At 41.4% G+C, this 27,665-nt stretch overlaps 1 protein-coding gene across 6 annotated transcripts in view; it reads left to right on the top strand.

Moving 5' to 3' along the window:
- Positions 1-26,346, top strand: part of BDNF (brain derived neurotrophic factor) — a 61,644-nt gene extending 35,298 nt beyond the window's left edge. For 4 of the 6 annotated variants that reach the window (XM_032414178.1, XM_032414181.1, XM_032414180.1 and 1 more), the window contains exon 2: positions 22,794-23,906. In XM_032414178.1, the coding sequence (XP_032270069.1) occupies positions 22,794-23,558 (765 nt within the window). In that variant the 3' untranslated portion in view covers positions 23,559-23,906. Of the gene's footprint in view, positions 1-11,331; positions 11,542-22,793 lie in introns of those variants that run through there. The other 2 variants (XM_032414183.1, XM_032414182.1) reach the window with 2 other exon arrangements.
- The last annotated feature ends 1,319 nt before the right edge of the window (positions 26,347-27,665 follow it).

The following is a 27,665-nucleotide window of genomic DNA, read 5'->3' as shown; positions in this document are numbered from 1 at the left end:
GACCTTAACGTAAAGATTTTATTAACCATTAAAATGTATCATCATTAACAAAATTTATTTTAAACTGCTTTTCCTAAAATATCAGTATATTCCTCTGGTTTTCACATTCCTGAGAATGACTTTCTTAAAAGTTGTAAGGCTTTATTATTCCAGAGCCTCTGATTGTCCTTCAGAGTCGGTCTCATGTAAAAATCTCGGGGAACTCTCACCATCGCTATTCTAAGCACTATTAAAGGATGTGAAAACTTGCCCTAATGCAGTAAGCATTGATACTGGAACCAAAATTCAGTTGGTTTGTCATCACTAACATTCCTACATGATTTTCTTGGCTAAAATCATATGTAGACAAGGCTGCACATTTCAATAGTAATCTTGTCCAAAATCTTGTTTCATATTTTGAAAATGCATTCTCATGTCTCATTCCATTTGATCCTACAAATAACCCTTTGAAAAAGATGGAGTGGACATTATTCCCACATAACAGATGAGGAAACTGAAGCTCAGAGTAGCTAAATAACTTGATCTAAGACACATTGCTATAGAACCAGAGCAAGGATTACAACTCAGTGACTTCTAACCTAGCCCTCTTGCCATCGCTGACTGTCCACAACCATAACCTACAGTATTCAGGTAAGAAACCATATTTCACCATTGGAACATTAATGGGAATCTGGCATAGGTGTAGGCCAGTATTGTCACCCTGGCCTAGTGTCCACTCTCTAGAGCAGAGATTGGCAACCTCTCTGTGCCAAGGAGGAAAATGATGATGGGAAGATTTAAAAAATGTTTATTTTAAAGGGCTTTTAAATTTATCCCCCCCCTTTTTTTTAAGGAAAAAAAACTCTTGAAGAGAGAGGAACAGAATATATGATTTTTTGATGTCTTGTTCCTTGAGCTTCTTTGTTAAAATTTTACTTAAAGCTGAGAATCCTGGTAAGTGAACCATTGGAGACCATAACAGAGCAGAGTTCCCCAACATGGTGATCATCAGAATTACCTTTGAAACTGTAAAAAAATGCAAATAGCAGGTGCTAGTCCTTGAGATTTGAGATTTGTATGTTTGGGACAGAGCCTGGACATATATTATGTTTAGAAACTTCCACAGGTGGTTCAGATATGCAGGAAAGTTTAAGAATTGCTGAATGAAAAGCCAAATAAATTGAATATCCTGTGATTTAGAGAGACTTGTCATTTACTTCATTGTTCAAATACGTGGATTAGTGCATGGTTAGAAGGGATTTGCGGCCTTATAAATAATCAGAAGTCCAGAGGCTTTGAGATAGTAGGCCTATTGAAGATATTTTCTGACTTCAAAGATACTTCCTCAGAAACTTCCTTGAGAGCAGAAGACCTGGGACAATATTCCCCAACCCAATGATCAAGTTGGATTCTAGGTCCACCACGTACTAGAAGTGTGACCTTGGGCATATCACTTAAACTCTCTGTGCCTCAGCGTCTTGACAGGGTAGTAGTAGGGATTAAATGTGTTAATACTAGCAAAGTGCTTAGAACAGTGCTTGGCATAGTAAGGGCTAAATGAATTTCAGTCACTCTTGTTGCTGTTGGCACTTTCCAGCCCTAAATAGCACCATTTGTGACTTATTATCAAGACAATTAAAAACTTTATTAACACGCTTCCTGCCTAAATTTGCTCCACTTTATACCAAAGTTGACAAGACGGAGGCTCTGTTTTGCTGTAATCTTTGGAGTCTAATTTGTTTATTAATTACTTTCTTCCCCCTTGATCCATCTAAATCCTAGTCATTCTTCAAGACCCAGCTGGAGTGATGGAGTTGGATTCCAGGTCCGCCACTTACTAGACTATGATGTTGGGCAAGTTGCCTAAATTCTCCATGGCTTGAGTAATGTTGAGGGAAATACTTTCCCCTCATCCTGTGATTCCATAAGGGCACCTGCTTCCTAAAATGCACACGAGAAGGGTTAGGTCAGAGGAGCATTCTGGGTCTTCTCTCATCCCCATTACTTGCTCCTCTCTGTGAGAAGTGGTGATTAAGCTGATTGGTGGGACCTTACCAAACCTGTCCTCTCCTGGAGTGTATACACTATGTAAATCAAAGCAACGGACTGCTGGTGCTGAGATTGAGCCCACCGCTCTCTTGCTCTGTGGGACCACCACGTCCAAATGTGTAGGTTCTTGGCATTCTAGCCATGATGCAATAAGCAGTAAATGCAGGGCTGGCTTCTTCAGGCCAACACCTATGCCCACAATGTTTTCTAATCCAGCTTTGCTGACATGAGGCTGACTCTGTATTTTGATTTCTTCTTGGCAGTGTGTTCCTATTCTGTTCTCAATTCAGATCCCAAAGAGAGGAGGTATGGCTACCCCAAATATGTACTACTAAGTAGGAAGTAAAGAAATGGTAATTTTTTTCAAAGTTGAATGAGTTAGGGTCCTTGTCCCAAAACAGCTGTCTTACAAGTTAGCTTTTATCCCCCCCATGTATTTTAGTCTTTTTTAAGTTTTTATTTTAATTCCAATTAGTTAACATACAGTGTTATATACGGTTGTAGGTGTACAATACAGTAATTCAACAGCCATGTATTTTAGTCTTAATTCTGCAGTTAAAATTGTAAACCCTTTGAAAGCCTAGGTGTCGTACACTGCATAGTAGGTGGTGACAGGGCACTTGCTCAATAAGTCAACATTTCCCTCCCGCATGGGAAAGACTTCGGCATTGTCATGATCAGCTAGGAAAGCACTGTGAATGGGAAATCATTTCTAGGTACGTGGCCATAAATGAGTCTGGATTTCCAGCTTACATGCCCCAGAAGCTCACCAACATTGAACTCTTTATGGGCATTTTTCTTGCTTTATGGCTTGTAGGTGCTAAGAGGTTAAACAGATCAGATAACGTAATCTTTTGCTCTACAGAATATGATTTATACTGAACAAAAACCTAGGTCAACAGCCTTCTCTTCTCTGTCACCCCTCCTCCCTTTCATTCCCTCTTTTGGGACTGCTCCCGGGCACATGCAAATAACAGCATGTTTTACAGTGAGCGATAGTTGTTGATTTAATCTGTGTCAAACCTGTTCCCCATCCCCTCTCTCTAACGGTGAGGCTCCCAAAGGCAGGGATTCTGCCTCATTCATCTTGGTGTCCCTGGCATCTGTGCTCAGAGATTGTTAAAGAGCAAATGTTAGGAGAAGGCTAAGTCCTAGTCCTCCTAAGCTGTGGGTTTGATGTGTTGACCCCAATAAAAGGCTTTCACAGATAACCCAGACACAGAAGGATGGATGACCTTTGTGTCTCTGAAAGGAGAAAAGGCAGAAATGGAGCTTTAAAAATATTTGTGAGATTTTTTTCCTCATGGAATACTCATGGTCTACCACTGAGTTTCTTCACATGAGAGAAGGACAGAAACACAGCTGGTTACGACCTTCCACTTCAATGATATGACCAGAGCTCTGCTGATAAAACATGAGCTTGAATCCCTGACTCTGATGTATACCTTGGAGGTGTCCCCTCATTGTCCCTGTGTTCCCATGAACATTTTTTTAAGAACTGTTTTTGATTTGTGAACCTCTAATTGATTAACTGTGTAAAATTGACCATTTGGGGTAACGCTGAAACACTTCCTTGAAAGCTGCCGGCAGCTGGGAGTGCACCCACCTCTGTAGGTCTCAGATTTTCTTGTTATACTTAAAAGTCAGTGACAATTTCAGGAAACAACAGATGTTGGTGAGGATGTGGAGAAAGGGGGACCCTTTTACACTGTTGGTGGGAATGCAAGCTGGTGCAGCCACTCTGGAAAACAGATGGAGATTCCTCAAAAAGTTGAACATAGAGCTACCCTACGACCCAGCAATTGCACTACTGGGTATTTACCCCAAAGATACAAATGTAGGGATCCGAAGGGGTACGTGCACCCCAATGTTTATAGCAGCAATGTCCACAATAGCCAAACTGTGGAAAGAGCCAAGATGTCCATCAATAGATGAATGGATAAAGAAGATGTGGTATATATATACAATGGAATATTATGCAGCCATCAAAAAAATGAAATCTTGCCATTTGCAATGACATGGAAGGAACTAGAGGGTATTATGCTAAGTGAAATAAGTCAATTAGAGAAAGACAATTATATGATCTCACTGATATGTGGAATTTAAGAAACAAAACAGAGCATCATAGGGGAAGAGAGGAAAAAATAAAACAAGACAAAACTAGAGAGGGAGACAAACCATAACAGACTCTTTTTTTTTTTCTTAAGATTTTATTTATTTATTTGACAGAGAAAGAGCACAAGTAGGCAGAGCGGCAAGCAGAGGGAGGGGGAGAAGCAGGGTCTCCGCCGAGCAGGGAGCCCAATGCGGGGCTCGATCCCAGGACCCCGGGATCATGACCTGAGCCGAAGGCAGCTGCTTAACTGACTGAGCCACCCAGGCGCCCCCATAAGACTCTTAATCATAGGAAACAAACTGAGGGTTGCTGGAGGGGAGTGAGGTGGGGGGCTGGGGTAACTGGATGATAGACATTAAGGAGGGCACGTAATGTAACGAACACTGTGTATTATATAAGACTGATGAATCACTGACCTCTATCTCTGAAACCAATAATACATTATATGTTAATTAATTGCATTTAAATTAAAAAATGGAAAAAATATCACTGCCTTTAAAAAAAAAAGTCAGTGACAATTTAAACTCAGGATTCAGTCACTTGAAGACTTCATTAAGAGTTACCCAGTCAAGGGGTACCTGGCTGGCTCAGTCAGTAGAGCATTTGACTCTTGATCTTGGGGATGTGAGTTCAAGCCCTACGTTGGGCATAGAGCTTACTTAAAAAAAAAAAAATAAGAGTTACCAAGTTGATTATTCCCACTTTACGTGAAGCAGCCTTGAAAATTATTTTCCTTAAACCAGTACATCTAAACTCTAAGTTTTGTTTTTTTTGTTTTTTTTTTAAGATTATTTATTTATTTATTTGACAGAGAGAGACACAGCGAGAGAGGGAACACAAGCAGGGGGAGTGGGAGAGGGAGAAGCAGGCTTCCTGCCAAGCAGGGAGCCCGATGCGGGGCTCGATCCCAGGTCCTTGGGATCATGAAGCGAGCTGAAGGCAGACGCTCAATGACTGAGCCACCCAGGTGCCCCTAAACTCTTAAGTTTTTCATAAATAAATGAATCATTAAAATGTATGTAATGCTTTCTTAATCAGCGATAGTTTACCACTCATAAGCAAGAAGAGACTCTGACTTGAAATACTATAGGTTAGAAAGCCCCCTAGAGAAATTTCTGTAAGGAAGCATGGTCTGCTGTGAGACCACGATTCTGGAGGTGGAGGTGAGGACATTGTATTTGACCCAAAGAGGGATTGGAATTTCTCAGAATGGCCTAAAGTCAAGATTCATTTCATTAAGAGGTGATCCCAGAATTTGCTGCACCATTTGGACTACTTAAGACCCAGCTGGAACCCGGCACCTTGCACAGGGCCTTCTTTAATCAAAATAGAAAGGCATTCTTTGCTTTCTTTTTCTGAGTTCCATCCATACAGCCTTCTGGCTTCTTCCCAGGCGGCTAGGTAGCAGTACCAAGTAGAGCACCTCCAGTGAACTTCCTCCTGTAGTTATTTCCTGCCTCTGGGAATGTTGCACTTCAGGAGGGTGTGGAAAGCCACCCCTGGATTTTTCTGTTAGGTTAATATCGTGGTGCGGCCTTGACCATCCGTTTAATGGGAGCTCTGCTTTCCAGATGACAGTACATACGGAGTTGAGAAGGTTTTTTGTTTTTTTGTTTGTTTGTTTTTTGTCTTTTTTGCCTTTTTAAAGCATGGTTTTTCATTCAGTCTCTAAATTTGGGGTAAAAGGTCCCCTAGAGAGTATTTTCAGAAATGTTTGAAGTTTACATCTGATTTTGGAGGAAAGTTGGAGGCCTACCTGTGTGTGACAGGCACCTGTCTCCGACAGCTCTACTGATCACAAGCACCATCATTTTGGATTTGGATTTGGATTTTGGATTTGACATTGATCTTGCATTTGTTATTAAAGTCTGTATCCTTAAAGTTTGCTCCCATATATGTCATGTCTCCCTAATTTCCCTGTTAGGCTTTTGGGATTTCCAGTATATTCATTTGTAGATGACCACATATGGAGTCATTTAACCACATGTCTTCCTCTTCAAGTCTGTTTTTGTCAGCCCACTCTTGTTTTCTGTTGACATTTCAAGATTATTTTGGAGATTTCCTCTCCACTCCCCCACCATCTCAGTGTCTCAGAAACTTTTGGGAATGGGTCTTGTTTCCCTCCTATGTTTGGCTATGATCACCCCTCAGGCTGGTGGTGTGGTTAACAACATTTGTTTGTACAGTTGCCCTTTCCAGTTTATAAAGCCCCTTTCCATGTGTTGATGACCCTTGGCATGATGCTATGAGTCAGGCAAGGTGAGATTTTTTATCCTCCCATCACAGAGCTGAGGCAGCAGGGTCCTTCAGTTGGCTCATCCATGAAGATTCACCTATGAATTTGCCAAATTTGTTGGTTAAAAAATGGCTGATTATGAGCCATTTCATAGGGTCAACTTAAAAACCAGTGGGAAAGGCAGGCCCAGAACTCAGGTCTTCATTCCCCAGTCCCAGGGACTGCCCTCTATACCCAACTGCCCCCATCTTGTACTGGTTTCTTCCAGGAAATGTCCCAGAAATGGAGACTTCTTGATTTTAGTCACTACTGGGACATAACAAAGGAACTGGCATAAATTTCTTGAGTGTCTGTTGTACCAGAGCATTGGTGTCAAAAGTGTCAAAAGTGAAGTCACTGGGTTAAACTTTTTTTAAAAAACTGGTTAGTTTTAATTTAATTTTTTGATAGTTAATTTACTTACATGATTCAAAATCAAACAAGTATTAAAAAGTCTGCATTGAGGTGTGTTGCCCGCCTCAGTTTCCCCATCCAGCACATACCATCTATAGGTGATCATTTGTACTAATCTCATGTGAATCCTTCATAGTGTGTCTTATGAAAACATAAGTAAATATGAATGTGTTATTATTTTCCCCCATTTTTAAAAATTTTAAGGTTCCCTCCATTTGCTTAAGCCATTATTTTTAAGTAATCTCTACTTGCAATGTGGAGCTCAAACTCATGACCCTGAGATCAAGTGTCAGATGCCCTACTGACTAAGCCAGCCAAGCACCCTTATTTTGCCCCATCTTTTAAAAAAAAAATTGTCTTTATTTAAGTAATCTCTACACCCCACGTGGAACTCAAACTCACGACCCCGAGATCAAGTCGCATGCTCTTCTGACTAAGTCAGCCAGGCGCCACTATTTTCCCCCATTTTTTGAACAAAAGGTAATATACTGTTCTTCACCTTGCTTTTATTACTTGCCAATATATTTCAGAGAGCTTTGTATTTCAGTATGTCGGCAGCTAATTGTTCTTTACAGTTGCGTGGATTCTATTATATGTATGCAGTATAGTTTATGTTTTCCTGTAACTAGAAATTGGGCAATCTCTAGTATTTTTGCTATTATATGCCTGTTGCAGTTACTAACGTTGGGTATACATCATTTTGTAAATGTGCACCTACCTATATAGGTACATTCTCAGAAGTGGAATTGCTGGGTCAACAGGAAAATTCATTTATAATTTTGATAGATATGCCCCAAGGGCCGTGCAAAGGGCTCGAACACTGGGGCACCTGGGTGGCTCAGTCGGTTAAGCGTCTGCCTTCAGCTCAGGTCATGATCCTGGGACCCTGGGCTCCAGCCCTGCATTGGGCTCCCTGCTCAGTGGGGAGACTGCTTCTCTCTCTCCCTCTGCCTCTCCACTTGCTCATGCTCTCTCTCTCTCTCAACTGAATAAATAAAGTCTTTACAAAAAAAAAAAGAAAACAAAGGGCTCGAACCCTTTGTGTTCCCACCGTCAGTGTATGAGAATGGCTGTTTCTTTATAGCCTCAACAACAGACTGTGTGTCCATCTGAAAGATGAGAAATGGAGAGTGAGCTTCTATGTGAGGTCTCTGTCTCTCACCTTGCCCCTAGTTTTCAGTGGGAATATTGCACGGTCCCAGACTTGGTGCAGACACCAATTCCAGTAGAAATACTGCTTCACCATGGCCATGGGCTTATGCCAGCTCTGGTGACACACACGGAATGGACCCAGTTGCCACTTGCAGAAGCTTGCACAATGGACGTTTGAGCATGCACTCACTATTCACCTAACTAGCAATAATAGATCTAAAGACCGCAACAGGGGCGCCTGGATGGCTCGGTCGTTAAAGCGTCTGCCTTCGGCTCTGGTCATGATCCCAGGATCCTGGGATCGAGCCCCGCATCGGGCTCGCTGCTCGGCGGGAAGCCTGCTTCTCCCTCTCCCACTCCCCCTGCTTATGTTCCCTCTCTCGCTGTGTCTCTCTCTGCCAAATAAATAAATAAATAAAATCTTAAAAAAATAATAATAATAAAGACCACAACAGTGTCTATTGGAACAGAAAAGGACATTGTTCCACCACAACGCGCTGTGCACCAGGCTTTCGATGCTCTTTTTGCAGCTGTTAACCTTATTTTTAGGTACTGCGTTCAGAAGATATATCCCAAATCACAGACCAGGTCTTGCTGAGCTTAGAACTTTCACACCCAAGGGGATGCACTTTTGAGGAACGATTTTGCACTTTCCTGAAGATGTGTAATTGAATAATTAGTACTTTCTAAGATAAATTAAAGCTGGTGGAGTACAGCGTAAACATTGAATGATGACACGGTATTGTTACACTATTCCTTTAGAGTTGCCAGGCAGTCTCCCGCATCATACAAATAGGGGATCCTGTAAAAACACAGGGTTTATAGCCTAGCTAACATCTCCACATTTCAAAAAGCATATATTCCAGGTCATGTTCACATGGCTCTATCATTCTCATTGGAAAGATTGATTCTTAGTCTTATTTTTCTCTGCAGACAGTGTGCTGTATTTAGGGGGAAAAAAAAATCCCTTTAGTTCTTCATAGAAAAGTGTGGTGAAAGGAACCTGGCAGAATTGTTATTCCATTCAAACAGGCGTTCTTTTTCTTTTCTTTTTTAAAGATTTTATTTATTTATTTGACGGAGAGACACAGCGAGAGAGGGAACACAAGCAGGGGGAGGGGCAGAGGGAGAAGCAGGCTTCTGGTGGAGCAGGGAGCCCGACATGGGGCTCGATCCGAGGACCCTGGGACCATGACCTGAGCCGAAGGCAGACGCTTAACGACTGAGCCACCCAGGGGCCCCAGGCATTCTTTTTCATCGAATTTTTGAGGGGGCCCTTTAAAAGGGAAAGCCACTCCTCTTCCTCTCTGTGGCCTCATGGCACGTGGGGCGTTGCAGTGATGAGTGTATGTGGCTACACAAAAAATAATTCCTGGGCATAAGGGTGGACTGCCAGAAGCTAGCTGACACACCACTGACAAATACACGTTTTCTCTTGTTTGTACCTCTGAAGGCTTTCACAGCAGGCATTTCCAGTTCTGCTCTCAGGCTCTTTGCAGCTGCTTCTCTGGAAGTCTGCTATCGTCCGAGGGCTGACTGGCCAGAAGCAAGGTATTCTGTGTTTTGTGCCATCGTGCATCCAACCTGCCGCACACGTTCAGGATGTCGTCTTGGGTACATGTTCTGTATCCACTCAGTGTGGCTGTGGGGTCCACTTTGCCTTTGCGGTTCATGCCAAGGGCCTCCGGGCACCCGTTTGGAGGCAGGGAACCCATGTGAGGTCTCCACCCCATGACCTTTTTTCCTTTGGCTGTTTCAACTTGGTTGCTCTTATGGGCGCATCTGAGAGTCTGCTGCTCCGTCCATGTTGGATCACCTGTTCTGCGGTCTTTGTGGTCCTAACTAGTTGTATGAACCACTCCCTGAGAATAAATTTGAGATTGTCCTGCCATACCTTTTTTTTTGCCACTGCCATCTCAGGCCCTCAGCTCTGTTCTTGAGTAACAGGACCATGGCATGAGTCAAAATTGGGGTGGCCTAGGGAACCAGGCCTTTAGATTTTGATGGGATTAGGTTGGGGTACTAAAAAGAAAGATTTTATGTCACAAGTTGTTTTTTCTTCTTTTTCTTTTTCTTTTTTCCTTAAGGCACATTGGTATTTGGGTCCTGATTGAAATCATTCTTACTCAAGTGGAGTTGACACAGGAGTATTTGGCAGTTGTGGTTAGTGATCTAAAAAGCATGTGGTTCTGTTCGAGGCCCAGTGAGATCTTCTCAGGAGAAAATGTTATGACATTTCAAACAAATTACCTCCGTGCATCGTGTTGACACTATGCCCTGTTAAGTATGCGTGTATGGTTGATACCTTCAGGGAATGCTTCAATCTGGGGAAGAGATAGTAAAGCAGAAACATTAGAGTGATTGTCAACCTTGTGAAATTAGTGTGTAAATAAACTGCTTATCAGGAATGATCATAGAGGGCTTTGCTTAAATAAATAAGAAATTGATACATAGGGTTTGAGGGTGTCTCTGCCAAGTAGACCTCCCTCAAAATATAAGCCCACATCCACATCTGACCCCATGTGGAAAGAAGCATGCAAGCCATCTCTGGTTCAAATTCCACTTCTACCACATGCTGGGCATGTGGTTTTAGGCAATTTATTGAACCTCTCTGAGCCTCAGTTTTCTTAGCTGTAAGCTGCGGATAACTTGGTTATCTACCTTGCTGCTCATAAATGTTAGCTATTATTTTAAATCATTTTTTAATACAAAGAGAAGCTTGATACTACTTATTTATCCAGCTGCCCACGGCTTCTCCCAAAATCCACCCCCCCATACACACCACTACCTCCAGTACTGTGTTTACTTATAAATACCACGTAGATAGAAACACATCCCTCATCCCACTGCTTAGATTAAATATGTTGGTGTTTCAATTTGCATGTATTCTGTAGGAATCAATGTCTAGTGAAAAGGGTTGGAGACAAACAGATGTTCTCACAGTCCTGATGCTCATGAAACAGAATCGAATGTTTCCATATAGGTACATTCTATTGGCTTAAGTGCTGTGGATATTTTCTGACCAGCCATATGGATCTTTTGTCATCTGAGATGTTAATATTTTCCTTGTATTTTATAGTAGCTCTGCAACATGGCCAATTTCTGGAACAGGGTCCACATGGCTCATTATGCGCAGGGCCCAGAAACTGGCTTGCTTCTGCTACTCACATGAACAGGGACACTTACAAGAGTTGGGGACTGTGGTAGGGCAGTGAGCAGGGGCACGTACTCCATTATTTTTGCTCCTACATTAAGCTACAAATAATGAGCACTTCCCTGTGCTTTACAATAAGTAATTAAAAGAAATTATAGAGTCAGATGCAAAAATAACCCGAAGGACAACTGGATGTGTGGAACCACCAGTTTTCTCCACGTGTGCAGGAGGTTAATCCTCGTTAACACTTGGAACATTGAGTTTCTACAGAGAGGGCTGCATGTCCACGCACGTCTTGGCATCTGCCCACACGCTTCTGTATGGTATGACTGTGCATCCCAGAAGAAGGGCTGTGGCATGTGGAATTTTAACAAACTGATTCCTGAAAATAGTCTCATAAAGGTGAGCATCGGAGAGCTAATGGCGTTCTCTTGCTAATTTCATCTTTCCCTTAGGATTTCCCGATAGTGGTTTTAAAACGAATGCTGTTCTTTTGTTCTAGGGGCACCTTATCTGTCCAGTTTCTTACCCCACCTGTTTTTCACTTCTTGCTTTGTAAAAATTAATGTTTTCTGTCGTAGTTCAGAGGATAGGGTCTAATCTAGACAGCGGTCTCTTCATCAGGTGAGAATCATCTGTCCCATTCTCATTTTACCCCTTCTGAAGTAATGACATTGAAGGCTTCCAGTTTGGACCTAAGATGGCTCTAATTATGAACAGATATTCTGTGATGGAATTCACTCAGATAACTAATTAACCACAGGAATACATTGGCTGTGGAAAATTTCAGAAGCACCATCTGTGGAAAAACTGGGAAGGGCATGCCGTTACCACAGCTCTGGGGTCCATTAAGAGTGTGTTTGTGTGGGGACGGTGTCTCGTGGGCGTCGGCTCACAGCTGCCAAAATTCCCATAGCATCTCATCCCAGGAACTCCAGAGTGTCCAGCAACACCTTACAAGCAACCTGTTGATTTGAAGTTTCCAATTCTGAGCAAAGAGACTGAAATATAGTCTCTTGTTTGTTTTTGGTTTCGGTTTTTAACTGTAATGGTTCTGGCTTGTTTTCAATTTCCACATTATTGCAAACTTTTCTTAAAGGGGGATTCCTTTTGTCCTCTGGCTTGAGAGAGTTACTGCATGTTTTCTCCCCTTGGGGACAAAGGGCGCAGTTACATAACCCTTGCACTTTTTTAAAGTACAGAGCATGCTTATTCCTGGATCCCGGAACTTGAAAGACAGTGCTCTGCTGCACTTTCACAACATCCCCTGGTAGTAAGTCCTCCGTGTTTGTAATTTGGAGGAGGCAGCTCCTTAGTTGTGTTCACATCTGTACTGTGTGGGGCTTAAGATGGAACCCAGTAATACTTAGGATTCTGCCTGGGAAAAGAGGGTTCTGTGTCATCTCAGCCCCACCCATTTGCAGGTGATCTAACACAACACTATCAGGCTTCCCAGTGTGAGTCATTTGTGTACGTACTGATGACTTGGTGACTTGGTGTTTGGGAACTAGCTGTCTTTCAATCCTTTGTAAAAAAACCTAAACAGTGAAGCAATCTCCAGTTCTGTTGATGAAACTACCCCATCAACTCCCTGATGATGTCCCTGTAACTCAAAAATGTTTAGACTTTTCTTTAGAAAGCTAACTTTTTTTTTTTTTTAAACCACGTTGCCTCCTTCAGTCTTGAAGCAAATGATCCCAGTTGTTGGAACCCGACTGAGAAATTGGGTTGCCTGCTGGGTACCTTACTGAGTGAGATAAAGATGATTTGGGGTTGGCTAGGGATTTGTATGCTTGATACACTGATACGTTTTAGGGTTTTGTTGTTGCTGCCACTGCTGTTGTTTTATGGGTTTTATTTAGGAGTTAGGTGGTAGCTAGATCTGTTAGTTTTAGGGCAGGCTTAGAAATAAATCTTTATTGAGTGAGTCCGTTTTCCCTGCCTCTGTCTCTGTTTCACCATCAGAGATATCTGGCTGAAAGGAATATTCATGTGTGTGGAAATCTATCACCTGCTAATGCTATTGGTGTCATTTCCATTGAGGGAATGATGTTAGGCTTTGTAAGTGATCAGGGAGACCAATTATGCTTGCACATGTTTTGTAGCATTGAGATAAAAATTAGTGGAGTGGAAGTGAGTGGAAGTCCAGATTTAGGTCCGTAGTACAATATAAATTCTCATTCAATCAATCACGTTTATAGGTATCCTGTACTTTATAAACACAATAGTGGAAAAGCCAGGTGACAATAAAGGGAGCCCAGATTTATTTAATACCATTACAAAAGCAAAAATATTTTCCTACATAATAAATGTCCCAATAAAACAAGTTGAACCAATGAGGAAAGATGGCAGGTAAGCCCATGATATGCTCAGAATGTACCACAATACTTAAGTTGACCTTAACCCTTTCATTTCCTCATTTGAAGTAGCTTCCTTTCTCTTTATCATTTACAGTCCAATGTTTCTCAACTTTAATAAGTATATGAATCACCTTGAAGTATAAGAATCTTGTCAAAGAGCAGATTCTGTTTTAGTGGATAGGGTGGATGGGATGGAGGAAGGGAAGCTGAGATTCTTTTTCTTTTTTTTTTAAGATTTTATTTATTTGAAAGAGAGAGAGAGAGAGGGAAAACACAGAGGGAGAGAGAGGGAGAAGCAGACTCCCCGCTGAGCAGGGAGCCTGACATGGGGCTCGATCCCGGGACCCCGAGATCATGACCTGAGCCGAAGGCAGACGCTTAACCAACTGAGCCACCCAGCTGCCCCAAGAGTCTTCATTTCTTATAAGCTCCTAGGTGATGCTAATGCTGCTGGCCCATGGATCTCACTTTGAGAAGCAAGGTTTCATTTAATTTTTTCAGGTCCTTACAAAGTAGGTCATTGAAACTTAATGGAACCTGGTAGATCAGATCATAGTTAACATTACTGTCTGTCACCTATGGGAATTTAATAATGCATTGTTTTTTTGCAATTTAATAGAACGTTGTCCAGAGAATGACAAATACCGTATGATTTCATTCATGTGGAATTTAAGAAACAAAACAAATGAGCAAAGGGGAAAAAAGAGAGAGATAAATCAAGAAACAGACTCTTAATTACAGAGAACAAACTGATGGTTACCAAAGGGGCAGTGAGTGGGGGAATGGGTTAAATAGGTGATGGGGATTTAGGAGTGCGCTTGTGATGAGCATAGAGTGATGTATGGAATTGTTGGATCACTGTGTTGCACACTTGAAACTAATATAACACTGGGTGTTAATTAACTGTACTTAAAATAAGAAACTTAAAAAGTCAAGAACAATAGTAATAGTTAGAATACTGTTAAATCTGAACTTTAGTTTATATAAACAAATCTCACCTGAAATTCTAAAGAAAACAGAATCCTAATTAAAGAGGTTAAGCTTTTTAATTGAATGTTAACTGCCATTTTGTTCCTATGATCTAAAAAATAGCAGTTTAAGGGGGCACCTGGGTGGCTCAGTCGGTTAAGCGTCTAGCTCCGGTCATGATCTCAGGGTGGTGAGATCCAGCCTGGCATTGGGCTCCACACTCAGCACGAGTCTGCTTGGGATCCTCTCCCTTCTCCCTTCCCCCTTCCCCTCTGCCCCTTCCCCTGTGTACGTGAGCGCTCGCTTGCTCTCTCTCAAAATAAATAAATACATAAATAAAATCTTTTATAAAAATAGCGTGTAAAAATGTATTTTAAAAAGCAAAATTTTTAAGCTGTCTATTCATTTGATAGGCAATTGGCTTGGGTATACTTGACTTTATTACAGATCTGTGCACTGTTTGGGCGGTATTACTCTGTGAAGAGGAGCTGGAGGAAGTGGGCAGGGCATGGATAGGACTTCCAGCTGTGGGTGGCTCTGGCTTTCAGGCATTCTTCCTTGGTTACTGTAGAACAGTAGGTTTCTTGGGGCAGTACTTTTGGAGGCACTTAAAGACCTTTGGATGGTGGCAGCTGTGCGTGGGATGGAAATGGCAGGTGGGATGTTCTCTGCCCAGACCTGGTCCTTGTGCCAGGCATGTTCTAGCCCTTATTCCAAAATTCATTCCATCTCATTTTAAGACTTCCTGTTCTTACTTTAATTTCACCTCCCTAAATACTATACAAATATTACCAGCGCAGAGGGAAGAGAGTCATTTAGCATGTGTGGGAACCTACTTTGTACAAAGTACTGCAGAAATTGTAATTCTCCATCCTAATGGAGAATATGGTCTAGTGTTACTCCTGGGTAAGTTGGGTATCTGACCAGTAGAAAAATGTTTGCTTTTTTCAAGGATGGAGTATGGAATAGAAGGTGTTAATAAAGGACCAGAGCTGTTGTGCTTTCTATCAAAGATGTATGTAAATTTATCTATCAAATTAATAATTCAGGGCAGTATACTTTTTTTTTTTTTTTTTTTTAAGATTTTATTTATTTGACAGAGAGAGACACAGCGAGAGAGGGAACACAAGCAGGGGGAGTGGGAGAGGGAGAAGCAGGCTTCCCGCTGAGCGGGGAGCCTGATGCCGGGCTCGATCCCAGGACCCTGAGATCATGACCTGAGCCGAAGGCAGACGCTTAACGACTGAGCCACCCAGGCGCCCCAGGGCAATATACTTTTTTACATGCTAATTACATGTATGTATTATTCTGGGTCTGTAAGAACCAGCAATTTCTCTGGCACTCTCAGTGAGGCTAAGTAATGTCTGCAAGTGTCACAATACCATGCGTCTACTAGGGGATCAGAGAGTACTCTGGTATGAAGGACTGTGTTGTGTAGAAAGCATAATTGGATACCCATGAACATAAAATACATTATGGTTGAAAACTACATTTTTAAAGGTACTTCCTTCAAAGCTTTGGAACATCTGCCTTATTAGATTTCATTTACTAAAATATTTATTAGTTTCAATTGATTGGTCATTCAAGCAAATAGGTGAGCATCTGTCATGATCATTAGGCCTCCACCGCCATTTTACTTATGGATTCCAACTGCCAATTATTTTCTTTGAGGAATGTGAAGTTATTTGTTTTCAGGTTTTTTTGTTTGTTTTGTTTGTTTGTTTGTTTTATTCTCGCCTAAGCAGTATATACCTAATGGGAAAATAATGCAGAAGGATGAAAGGAACTGGTCTCTGTAGTTGAAAGGCCTAGTTTTCCTTTGGAATCTGAGCTTCTGACCTTGTTCTATCAGGGGAACCACAGCGAGTGGCTGAGTTGATTAAAAACTCGGGTCCTCCTTCCTCCTGTACGAAAGGGGGATAATTATAGTTACCTGCACCTCTAGGGTCCTATGAGTCTTAATTAGTTAATATTTGCAAAGTGTTTGGAGATCTTTGAATTAAAAGTGCTGAGCAGTGGAATCCAAGTTCAGTGTAATTATAATTGGAATGAGAGCTTCCATTCCCGCCTTCCCTCCATCTCCCTCCACAGTGTTCTTTCAGCCAACCCAGACATGACCCGTGGTTAACACTCATCTCTGCACACTTCTCTCTAACCCCTTCTCCTTTTGCAACTCACTTCAGCCTAAAAATAAATAAATAGAAAATAGAAATAAATTAATTAAATCAAAAGATATACCCAAGTCCTTAACTCCAATCTCACACTTAAGTAACTACTATTTATTTATTTATTTATTTATTTATTTATTTATTTATTTAGAGTTGAGGGCATGCACGTGCACACACAGGGCTAGGGAAAGAGGAGAGGCAGAGGGAGAGAGCAAGAATCTTAAGCAGGCTCCATGCCTAGTGTGGAGCCGGTCGCGGGGCTTGATCTCACAACCCCTGAGATCATGACCTGAGCCGAAATCAAGAGTCGGCTGCTTAACCAACTGAGCCACCCAGGCGCCCCTCACTATTTATTTTTAAAGCTCAACAGCCACTAAGAAGAAAATCAATGAATTAACTGGTCTTTCCCAGTCTATCATTCTTTCAGGCCCTCCTATACCTGGTGATAAACTGGGCTTCTGGAAGAATTTCCCTGCTAAGAAACTCTTCACTGGCTCTTCCATGCCGGGAAGGCAGGGTCCAAACTCATTAACATCCCCCTGAGAGCCTTCCAGAATCTGACAGTCATTCTCTGTTATTTCTCACTATTCCATTTCAGAGCTCTTCTCTCCAGAAATGTATTCTATGACTTCAACCAAGCCTCCATCCATCCATTGGTGTCTTTTCTGGACACATCTAAATCCTCCCTATCCTTTGCCTTCCTCTTCACAAAGCATTCATTCTCTAACTGGAAGTAACCTCTTTCTCTTTATAGAATTTTTTCTTTACTTTTCCTGGGTCGTTTCTACCTTTCTGTTTTTATTACTTAAATATATGTCCTACTTCCCTCCTAGACTGTAAGATTTGAAGGTAGATTCTTTGTATGATGAATGAACAAACAAAATATATGCATGTAGTGAAACTGGACACAAATTAAAGATTATTTGCATTGATTTGCAAGATTGCATTAAGGTGGTCTGTTAATAGGCTTGCATCATATATGTTAGGAATTAAATATTAATTGATAATTTCTTCAACGTTACCATTATCCTTGTTGCTTATAGGACTAAGATGAGCAGCCCTATCTTTAAACTGTTTTCTTTGATTACATGCTCATAGACAAAACCCTAAGGGATTGGCAACAAGGAACGCTTTGTGTTTTCTCTCTCGTTTGCCTGAGTTACCCATATTACTGTTTGCTTTCCCTTCTTAGCTTTGGCCATGGAAATGTTGTTCTAGCATGCCTAAATTTTTGCAAAGCTTTCCTTTAGAGGAAGACCAGGTTGTCTGAAATTCCATCCACTGGAATGGCATTAAAGTCAAAGGGTCTTCTAGGTCACAGTTAATCCAATACTACAAAGTAGCATCTCAGGGGTGCTGCCTTTAGAAAGTTGGGCTCCAGGATACACACACCTGCAGAGCACTGTGGCCACATTTTAGAAGCTCCTTCTCTGACCACCCTCTTTGGCAGAGCCTCTCTTCTCCTGGCAGTTAAATATTCTAAACCCAGCAGCATGTCCTGATGGTGAAAACCTGGACGAAGAGGTAACCTGTGAACCTCTCTGAACCATAATTGTCTCATCTGTATAATATGGATAATAATACCTGTCTTATCTCCTTGTAACAGTCAAATTAGATCATACTTGTGAATGTTCTGTAGTCTTTTAGACAAATGTAAGTTATTACTACAGCATGCTGTCATGGATATTCATCTGGTTGAATGTTTAAGACTTGTGAGTCATGCTTAAAACTAAACTTTATTTCTATTTTGTCGATTTTCTTTTTAGCCCAGTGTACTATATTTAATTTTTTGAGAATGGGGCTAAAAAAGAAATCCTTTCTAGCATTTTATAGATGCGGTTGAGTTGATTGTTGTAAGCCTTGGAGCAGAATTAGACAGCACCAGTGAATTTATTACATATAAACAGATATATAGACTAACCGTCTACTTAGCAGTATTACACCGCCTCTCGTCTTTGGCGTAATAGACTCATCTGAAGGGCTAAAATGTTAGGAATTGTCATGGAGGCTTTTACTTTTAGGATTTCCTGATACAGTGTATAAAATCACTCACTGAGGAGGTTAACAGCAAAAAAGGCAGTTACAAGACTAAAAAGTCCAAGTTTTGCTATGATTATTATTATCACTGGCTGCTTTTCCAAAGTCTTCTATTAGAAACAGAGCTACACAAATGACAGGGGCTGTTCATACGATGTCATGTTATTTGCTTTTTAGAAATCATTCAAGTAAAGCTTTGCCCTGTTAGAGAAGCTGAAGAGATTCTTCATGACTGATCATTGACATCTATCAGATCCCTTCGAGCTTATAATTTGGGTTTAGCATGGCCTGTACTTGACCAAATAATTCCAGTGAGTTCACTGGTGCTTTCCAAATGGGAAGGCTTCCCATGAAGATTAAGTCAAAACTGTCTTTTCTCATGGTTTAAAAAACTCATCAGTAAGTTTTTACTGAGAACTATTATATTACTCTGTGTTAAGCATTAATTGGGTCAGACATGATTCATTCCCTCAGAGAGCTTATCATCTAACTGAAGACTGGCCATGGTTAGCAAACACCGTCAACAATTAATGAGTGAGTAGGGAATGAAGTACTAAATGAGATGTAACATGCAAATTTTAGAAGAGAAGGAGGACAGTGTGTGCTGGAGTAATTAGAGAAGGTGCCATGTGTGATTTGATGCTTGAACTGGGCCATGAAGGATAAACAAGACTTAGAGAGAGAGAAAAGAGTTTGCCAGGAATGGAACAAGTCACTTCCAGGCAATAATGTTTCTGGGGTTCCAGGGACTCTGGCCTGATCAGAGTAGAGGTGAGTAAGGTGAGACCAGATTTTGAAGGGTATGAATACCAGATAAAAGAGGTTAGATGGGATCTAGTGGAACAAAAAAATGCCATTGCAAGTTTTTGTAAGAGAATGATGAGCTCAGAGTGGTTAGTCAGGCAGTGGTCATCATAGTTGAATGGAGCAGAAAGGATGTGAAGTACGTCTGGGGGACATTGTAGTCCCAAAACGAAATGGTGACAGCTGAGCCAAGATGGTGGCAGTGGGATGGAGGAAAAAGGGGATGGACAAGAAAAAAATGTCTTAAAGGAAAAATGAGCAGGACTTCTTTGCTGATTGGATTTGAAGACCATACCTAAAATGTATGGTCAAACTTGACTCCAAGATTTCTTGCCTTCACCCTGGACGGTCCAGAGGAATAAGAAATCACTGTCAGAAACAGAAAAGTTAGGAAGGAACATTGTCCCCACAAAAAGTAGGTGTTGGATGCATTCCCAGGCCTTGTGAGTGAGTAGGCAGTGAGCATCCCGGAAGTGTCCCTCTGGGCAGGGCTGGAGATGGGGGCTGGACTTCAGCACCAGGAAGTTCATTACTGACTCTGCAGATGTTCAGCTTTCAGGGATGCCCCGGGTTTGGGCTTCAGGATGGAAGCCAAGTTATATTGACTCAGATACCATTTGTATCTTATGGAACTGCTAAGAAGGATATGTAAAGGACTGACTACTTCTGTAACCGAGAAGTTATTAATAAAAAGATGAGACCAGTAAAAGGCAGGGTGAACTTCTTTAAGCCAAGTGTAGGAAAAGGTTATCATTAAAAGACTTACTACTGTGGTAGTGGTTATAAAACAGTTGCCCAACTCTGTATTTGAAGGTGCCTGAGTGCCGTAGGCCATTTTAAGCAGTTTGTGTGGGCACTTAGTAAATATTTACGAGACTTACTCTATTTGATTAATTCTAAAATGAGCATTTTCCGATTCATGTTTTTAACATCTCTGAAATAGGTTGTGTCCTACAGTTGATGTCACTTTATTGTTATTGTTGGCCAGGTAGGAAGGAGCCACGGCACAGTTGTCACCACCTTAGCCAATTTATTTTGCTTAGTTTTCTTTGGTTATGTATGCGGAAAAATTATATATGATAAAATGTGTCCAAATAAGCCTAAGAGAGCTCTTCAGCAAGTGTACAGTAACAGTTCCGAGTGATAAAGAAAGCAATAGTTTAATTGGCTGCATTTTTAATTTCTTAGTGGTACATAAAATGGTGTGTTTTATAATGCAGGTATCTTAGATTTAATGAAATAATAGTATTAAAAGATAACTGATCACAGCAAATCTCTAGTGCTATAGATGGATGTAGTAATATACAGATGATATAGATGGCTGGAGTGAAATATTCTAAATTTGCATTCTTTCCTCAGCCTCCATCGGAGGTGCCCCTTGGGTTGTTTTAATTTGAACTGGGAACATTAGGAGAAAGGATTTTCATTCAGTGGTACAGCCAGGTACAGAAAGCTCCTCGGAGGATACATTTCTTTGGTGGTGCAGAATCCAGAACATTCACAAAAAGTTCAGGTGTAAGCAGAATGGATATCTGTGGTTCATTCAAACCAGTGTGCCCTTCCTACCCTCAGACCCTTGTGTACTCCAGACAGTCCTGAGCATGCTTGCTAGTTGTACAAAGTGAGAGTGAATCCACAAGGAAATTTGTGGGTGTTTGGGGACAGTAATAGTCTCTCCGTGATCTCTTATAAAAGCGGAGAACAGAAACGTTTGTTTCTCCTTACCAGCATTTTCAGCCATTTCTGCAGAATGACCTATTGACTGGAGGTAGGTTGTTGCCTTCCTGTTCAGTGACACTTCATGGACAGAAAAACAGTCCTTCTTCCTACTGGTTAGCACAGCATAACAACTAGGCCACGTGTGTGTCTCTTTGTAAGTCCTTGCTCCAGGACTGAGAAGTAGGAATAGTTAGAGTGTCGGGGCTGAGGGATGCTTCTCTCTCTTGCTAAGGGACCCAGTGCTTCAGGTAAGTGATTCTGAAGTCCTTCACCATCAGACGGTAACCTTGGGTCGGTCTGTAGGTATGTTTTCATGTTGTTTGTTCACCTATTCTAATTGGCTTCCCAGAGTCTGCTTGTAGACGTAGAGCCAAATTTAGAGAATAGCAACCCTCTGGCAAACAGGAAAAGATTAATTTTGTGGTGTGCTGTTAAGGGACTTCCCAGAAAACTTCAAAAGCACAGAAAGAAGCCTATTCCAAAATGTGCAAAATGCCACGCAGCTTTTTAAAGGTGTGATAAACTCCGAGCTCTCTCATACACATACACACCGGACCACACCTCCAATAAAAGGAGAAACTGAGCTTTCTTAGATGGGGCCGCCTGTGAGCCAGGAAAGCCAAGGGGTGAGGGGCTCGGAGAGTTGGTGGAGATAACTGTGGATCCGCATCTGGGAGGCATTTGAAATTGACTTCAGTGCCTTTTTAATGCTGACTTTTCCAGTTCTCTCTTAAGTAGACACATTGTTTTCATGGTATCAGCCCCAGGCATAGACACGCCATTAAAATCAATGCGTAGAAAATGATTTGTGTTTGGAAATAAGCAAAACATTTTCAGTTATGACCACCCAGGTGTAATAGGGAAACACTGGAGCTGAAGTTGGGAGCCCCAAGTTCTAATATAAACTTTCTTCGGGACAGGAAGCAATTCCTTCAGTGGCCTTTGGTTTCCTTATCTGTAAAGCAGGATGGCTTGATGGGATTATCTTTCTGCTTTGTTGTAATAGATTATCTCTATGGGAGGAAAAAAAAAAAGTCAATGTAAAGGCTCTTTACTCCTCCCTGACTTCTTTTTCATGGTGCTCTTCATGCCTAGATATCACACAGCTAGAAAGGCCCCCACAGACCCCTCAGGCCACTACTGTTCCTGTCACATGTTCCCGCAATAGGACCATGTTGCTAACTTGAAAAAAAAAAATTACTATTACACTTGCAGTTGTTGCTTAGTAACATTTCTGATTTTGTGTTTCTGTGACAGCCTGAGCAGAGATCATTAAAAATTAAACTTACAAAGCTGCCAAAGTGGGAGGAAGGAGGAGAACTTGAAGCCACCGTTTTTTTCACTTGCTTAGAAGCCATCTAACCTTGGGTTTCAATGCCAAGTCTTGGGGCAAACACAGCACGGTCTCTGGTTTATATTAAACCACATAGAGCACACTCCTGACATTAGCTTGTGTTGCAGCTGGAGTTTATCACCAGTACATAAAATCCTTGACCCTGCAGAATGGCCTGGAATTAACAATCACATGGCCGCACTGCATCCCTGCAGAAGAAAGCCCTAACGAGTTCTGTGTCCTCTTTCTGCTTTCTCCCTACAGTTCCACCAGGTGAGAAGAGTGATGACCATCCTTTTCCTTACTATGGTTATTTCATACTTCGGTTGCATGAAGGCTGCCCCCATGAAGGAAGCAAACGTCCGAGGACAAGGCAGCTTGGCCTACCCAGGTGTGCGGACCCATGGGACTCTGGAGAGCGTGAATGGGCCCAAGGCAGGCTCGAGAGGCCTGAATTCCTTGGCTGACACTTTTGAACACGTGATAGAAGAGCTGTTGGATGAGGACCAGAAAGTTCGGCCCAATGAAGAGAACAATAAGGACGCGGACTTGTATACTTCCAGGGTGATGCTCAGTAGTCAAGTGCCTTTGGAGCCTCCTCTTCTCTTTCTGCTTGAGGAATACAAAAATTACCTGGATGCTGCAAACATGTCTATGAGGGTCCGGCGCCACTCTGACCCCGCCCGCCGTGGGGAGCTGAGCGTGTGTGACAGTATTAGCGAGTGGGTGACAGCGGCGGATAAAAAGACTGCAGTGGACATGTCGGGCGGGACGGTCACGGTCCTTGAAAAAGTCCCCGTATCGAAAGGCCAACTGAAACAGTACTTCTATGAGACCAAGTGCAATCCCATGGGTTACACAAAGGAGGGCTGCAGGGGCATAGACAAAAGGCATTGGAACTCCCAGTGCCGAACTACCCAGTCGTACGTGCGGGCCCTGACCATGGATAGCAAAAAGAGAATTGGCTGGCGGTTCATAAGGATAGACACTTCCTGTGTATGTACATTGACCATTAAAAGGGGAAGATAGTGGATTTATGTTGTATAGATTATATTGAGACAAAAATTATCTATTTGTATATATACATAACAGGGTAAATTATTCAGTTAAGAAAAATAATTTTATGAACTGCATGTATAAATGAAGTTTATACAGTACAGTGGTTCTACAATCTATTTATTGGACCTATCCATGACCAGAAGGGAAACAGTCATTTTGCGCACAACTTTAAAAAGTCTGCATTACATTCCTCGATAATGTTGTGGTTTGTTGCCGTTGCCAAGAATTGAAAACGTAAAAAGTTTAAAAAAAATAATAATAAATTGCATGCTGCTTTAATTGTGAATTGATAATAAACTGTCCTCTTTCAGAAAACAGACAAAAAAAAAAAACAACAAAAATTTGAACCAAAACATTCCGTTTACATTTTAGACAGTAAGTATCTTCGTTCTTGTTAGTACTATTATCTGTTTTACTGCTTTTAACTTCTGATAGCGTTGGAATTAAAACAATGTCAAGGTGCTGTTGTCATCGCTTTACTGGCTTAGGGAATGGGGGCTGGGAGGGGTATATTTTTGTTTGTTTTGTGTTTTTTTTGTTTGTTTTGTTGTTTTTTTTTTGTTTTGTTTTTTTTTTTTTTTTAGTTCCCATAGGGAGTAGGGATGGGGAAAGAATTCCTTCAATATATATTCTGGTTGATAAGAGATTTATTTGTATGTTGTAAAGATGTTTGCAATATCAATCAGATGACTGGACAATGAATAAAAATTAAGGCAACTGAACAAAGTGCTCACTCCACTTCCCATGATGCACCTCCTAGGCTCCCACTCGCCCTTTGGGCCTTGGTCAGGGGAGTCTCCTTTTGTCTGAAAGACCTACATTTTCTTAGAGCACATTCTTTCCCTCCCTCCCCCTTTGGTCCCCTCTTTGTTTTGTTTTCTCTCAAAGGAAGAAAAATCAGTTGCGCGCTCTGAAATAATTTACCACTGCTGTGAACGAGTGAACAAATTTTGTCATTGTGGCACTCATATAAGCATGGAGAACAGGGATTTCTTTCTTTTCTTTTTCTTTTTCTTTCTTTTTTTTTTTTAAGAAGAGAAAAAGACAACAAAACACAAAAATGAAGATTCTTTTTTACGAGGGGTAAACGTTGGGTAAATCATTGTAAGGCTTCACAGAATCGTGGTAAGGCTTAAAAATTGTCTTGCAAGCAAAAGGTGGAGTTCTGTACGGACCCAGAAATGCCTAGATCAGAGTAGGAGTCCACACGCCAGTGAAATGAGACTGCAGAGCAGCCATATGGAGGCTGTGTGGAGCTGACGTGTCATTTCCGGGTGGTGCAGGAGAAATTCCTGAGCGGCCATCCTGAGGTCTAGGTGGGGGTGGGGAATGGTACTTGAGACATTCCAGAAGGGAGGCCTCTGAAGGACCTTTCAGAGGTGGCTCTGGAATGACTATGTCAAGTTGCTTGGACCTCGCGCTTTAAGTGCCTACATTATCTAACTGTGCTAAGAGGTTCTCGCTGGAGGACCCCACTCAAGCTGACTTATGCTCTCCACCCCTGGGTAATTTGTCCTAAAGCTGGATAAGCCTGGAGCAGGTTCAGAACCAAATATGGCATTGTGATCTTGAGACTGATACAATGAGAGAGAAGATGCTTGCAACATGAACACTTACTGCTTTGAAATTAGACTTGAGGAAACCAGGGTTTTGTCTTCTGAGAACTTTTGGTAAGGGGGAAGGGACAGGAAAAGGCCCCAAAACTCAGGTTGGATGACCAAGGCTACTGACAGAAAATCTTGTCCAGAGACAAGACTTCGAGAAGGTGTCTGCACATCCAGGACACCAAAGGCTTGAAAAGGTGCCTTGCTCAATGGAAGAGGCCGGGACAGAGCTGACAAAGTGTTGCTCCCAGTGAAGGCCCCAGCAACCTCCTGCCCATCCTGTCTGTTCATGGAGAGGGTCCCTGCCTCACCTCTGCCATCTTGGGTTTGGAGAAGTAAAATTGGGAGTCTGGAAGAGTGGTCCTGGGAGAAATAGTGCTAAACCCACTCCCCCATTCAGCCCCCTATCCAGATCTGAGAATGTCCTAGACCAGGGTCCTTGAATAGCAGAAAGCCTCCAGAAGTTGCTGCATCTTAGGAGGTTGGGTGAGGGGTCAGCAAAAGAGGACGTCCACCATGACCCAGGGAATGAAGATACCATCAGCAAATAATTTCTATTTGTTCAGTCTTTCATTTAGAACGAGCCGAGCCTATCCTTTACGATACCATCTGAACACCTATCTTTAAAAGAGGGAAGATTTTAGTAGAGGTTTGTTTTGTGCTGTTTGAAAATATTGTCTTTGTAATTATTTTTGACATGTAACGAATATCTGCTGTATGTTAACTTTTTGCAGCTTGCTTCTGAGGGACAAAATTATAAAACAGGAAGTCCCGTCACAATCTCAAAAGTCCTGCAAAGGCCAGATCCGTTACGTGGTTGAATAGGAGACCCTGAGCAATTGTGTGGTCACTGGCTCTCTCTTACCCCATAGGTTACATCACAGTCACACGCTTGGTGGCTTATGTTGACCTAAGATTTATTTTGTTAAAATCTTTCTCTGTTGCTGTTCATTTTTGTTCTGTTCAGTTCTGTTTTGTTTCTTTTTAAAGTCTTGCTGTGGTCTCTGTGGCAGAAGTGTTTCATGCATGCCGGCAGGCCTGTTGCTTTTTTATGGTGATTCCCATTGAAAATGTAAGTAAATGTCTGTGGCCTTGTTTTCTCTATGGTAAAGATATTATTCACCATGTAAAACAGACAAAAAAAATATTTATTGTATTTTAGTATATTTATATAATTATGTTATTGAAAAAAAATTGGCATTAAAACTTAACCGCATCAGAAGCCTATTGTAAATACAAGTTCTATTTAAGTGTACTAATTAACATATAATATATGTTTTAAATATAGAATTTTTAATGTTTTTAAATATATTTTCAAAGTACATAAAATCTGGGGGTTCTGGGTTTTTTCTCTTCACTGTAAAACCAAACATGAAAACGCGTTTTATTATAAATACGTGTGTTCCTTGCTTTAAGACCAACCTGACTAGTGTTAGCAATTGCACAGCCCCAACAGAGAGGAGGCTTATTTCAAAGCAGGGGAGGCCAATCCTGCAGTCTGTGAGCTTCTGAGAAGCTCTAAGATTGGGCCCGCCTTCTGCAGTGGAAGACGAGAGTGTCAGATTCTAGGACACTTGAAAGTTTTCTCCTTTGAAGTGATAGACTTTCATCAAGTACCAAACCATGTATCCTAGCAACATCAGGATCCATGAATCAGGGCTGGCTGGCTCTATTTGATTATAAAATAACTGTTAAAAAAAAAAATCAAAGTAGGTTTACTTAGGAATAATGAGAATAAATTGGCCCAAATTTAGAAAGTCAATGACTGAAAGAAAACATAGAAATTCAATATTTAGAAGCAGGTCATGTACCCTCCGTTTGGAAATGGTGCCATTTGCATTATGTATTTGTATCCATTGCACTGATTTAATTTTTGTATGTGAAGCATGCAGATTTTATATCATAGTACCCATGATCTAACAGATTGCTAGGATTTCTAAAAAGATTTGCCACTGTGATGGCTGCCAAGCCGCTGGGTAATTTAGTTAAAGTGTTTAAAGTTATCACTAAATCTTAGGGAAATAAATGGAAGGATTTTAAATTAGGGAAAGAGCCATTAAGGAAAAAAAGCATCTGTTCCTACTCTTCAGACTCCCCATTTGAACACTGACAACCCATCCCAGAACGTGGTGAACCATATCTGTGCAATGTATCATTTCTATTTCAAACATACACACATGGTTTCCTCTTGTATTGTCTTATAAATAAGGATCAAGAAAGTCATAACAAACATTGACTTGTGTTGTGTATATGGAAGAACAGAACCAATGAGATGAATTACTCAATCCTAATCTGTCCAGGGAGCTTGCAAAGTACTCCAAACTCTAAGAGAAGACCCTGCCTGGCAGTCCCGGCATGAGCCCAGCCGTGGAATTAGATCTTTGGTAAACGTCAGGCTTAACCAATTTTCATAGTCCAGGAAGACTAAGATATTTTTGAAAGGATTGTGTAAAAAGAGAATTAAGTATGGCAT

The sequence above is a fragment of the Phoca vitulina genome, unplaced genomic scaffold, assembly GCF_004348235.1.
Source record: "Phoca vitulina isolate PV1807 unplaced genomic scaffold, GSC_HSeal_1.0 scaffold16, whole genome shotgun sequence".
NCBI lineage: Eukaryota > Metazoa > Chordata > Mammalia > Carnivora > Phocidae > Phoca > Phoca vitulina.
The sequence above is the reverse complement of the archived record's forward strand: the minus strand, read 5'-3'. Positions and strand labels throughout refer to the sequence as shown.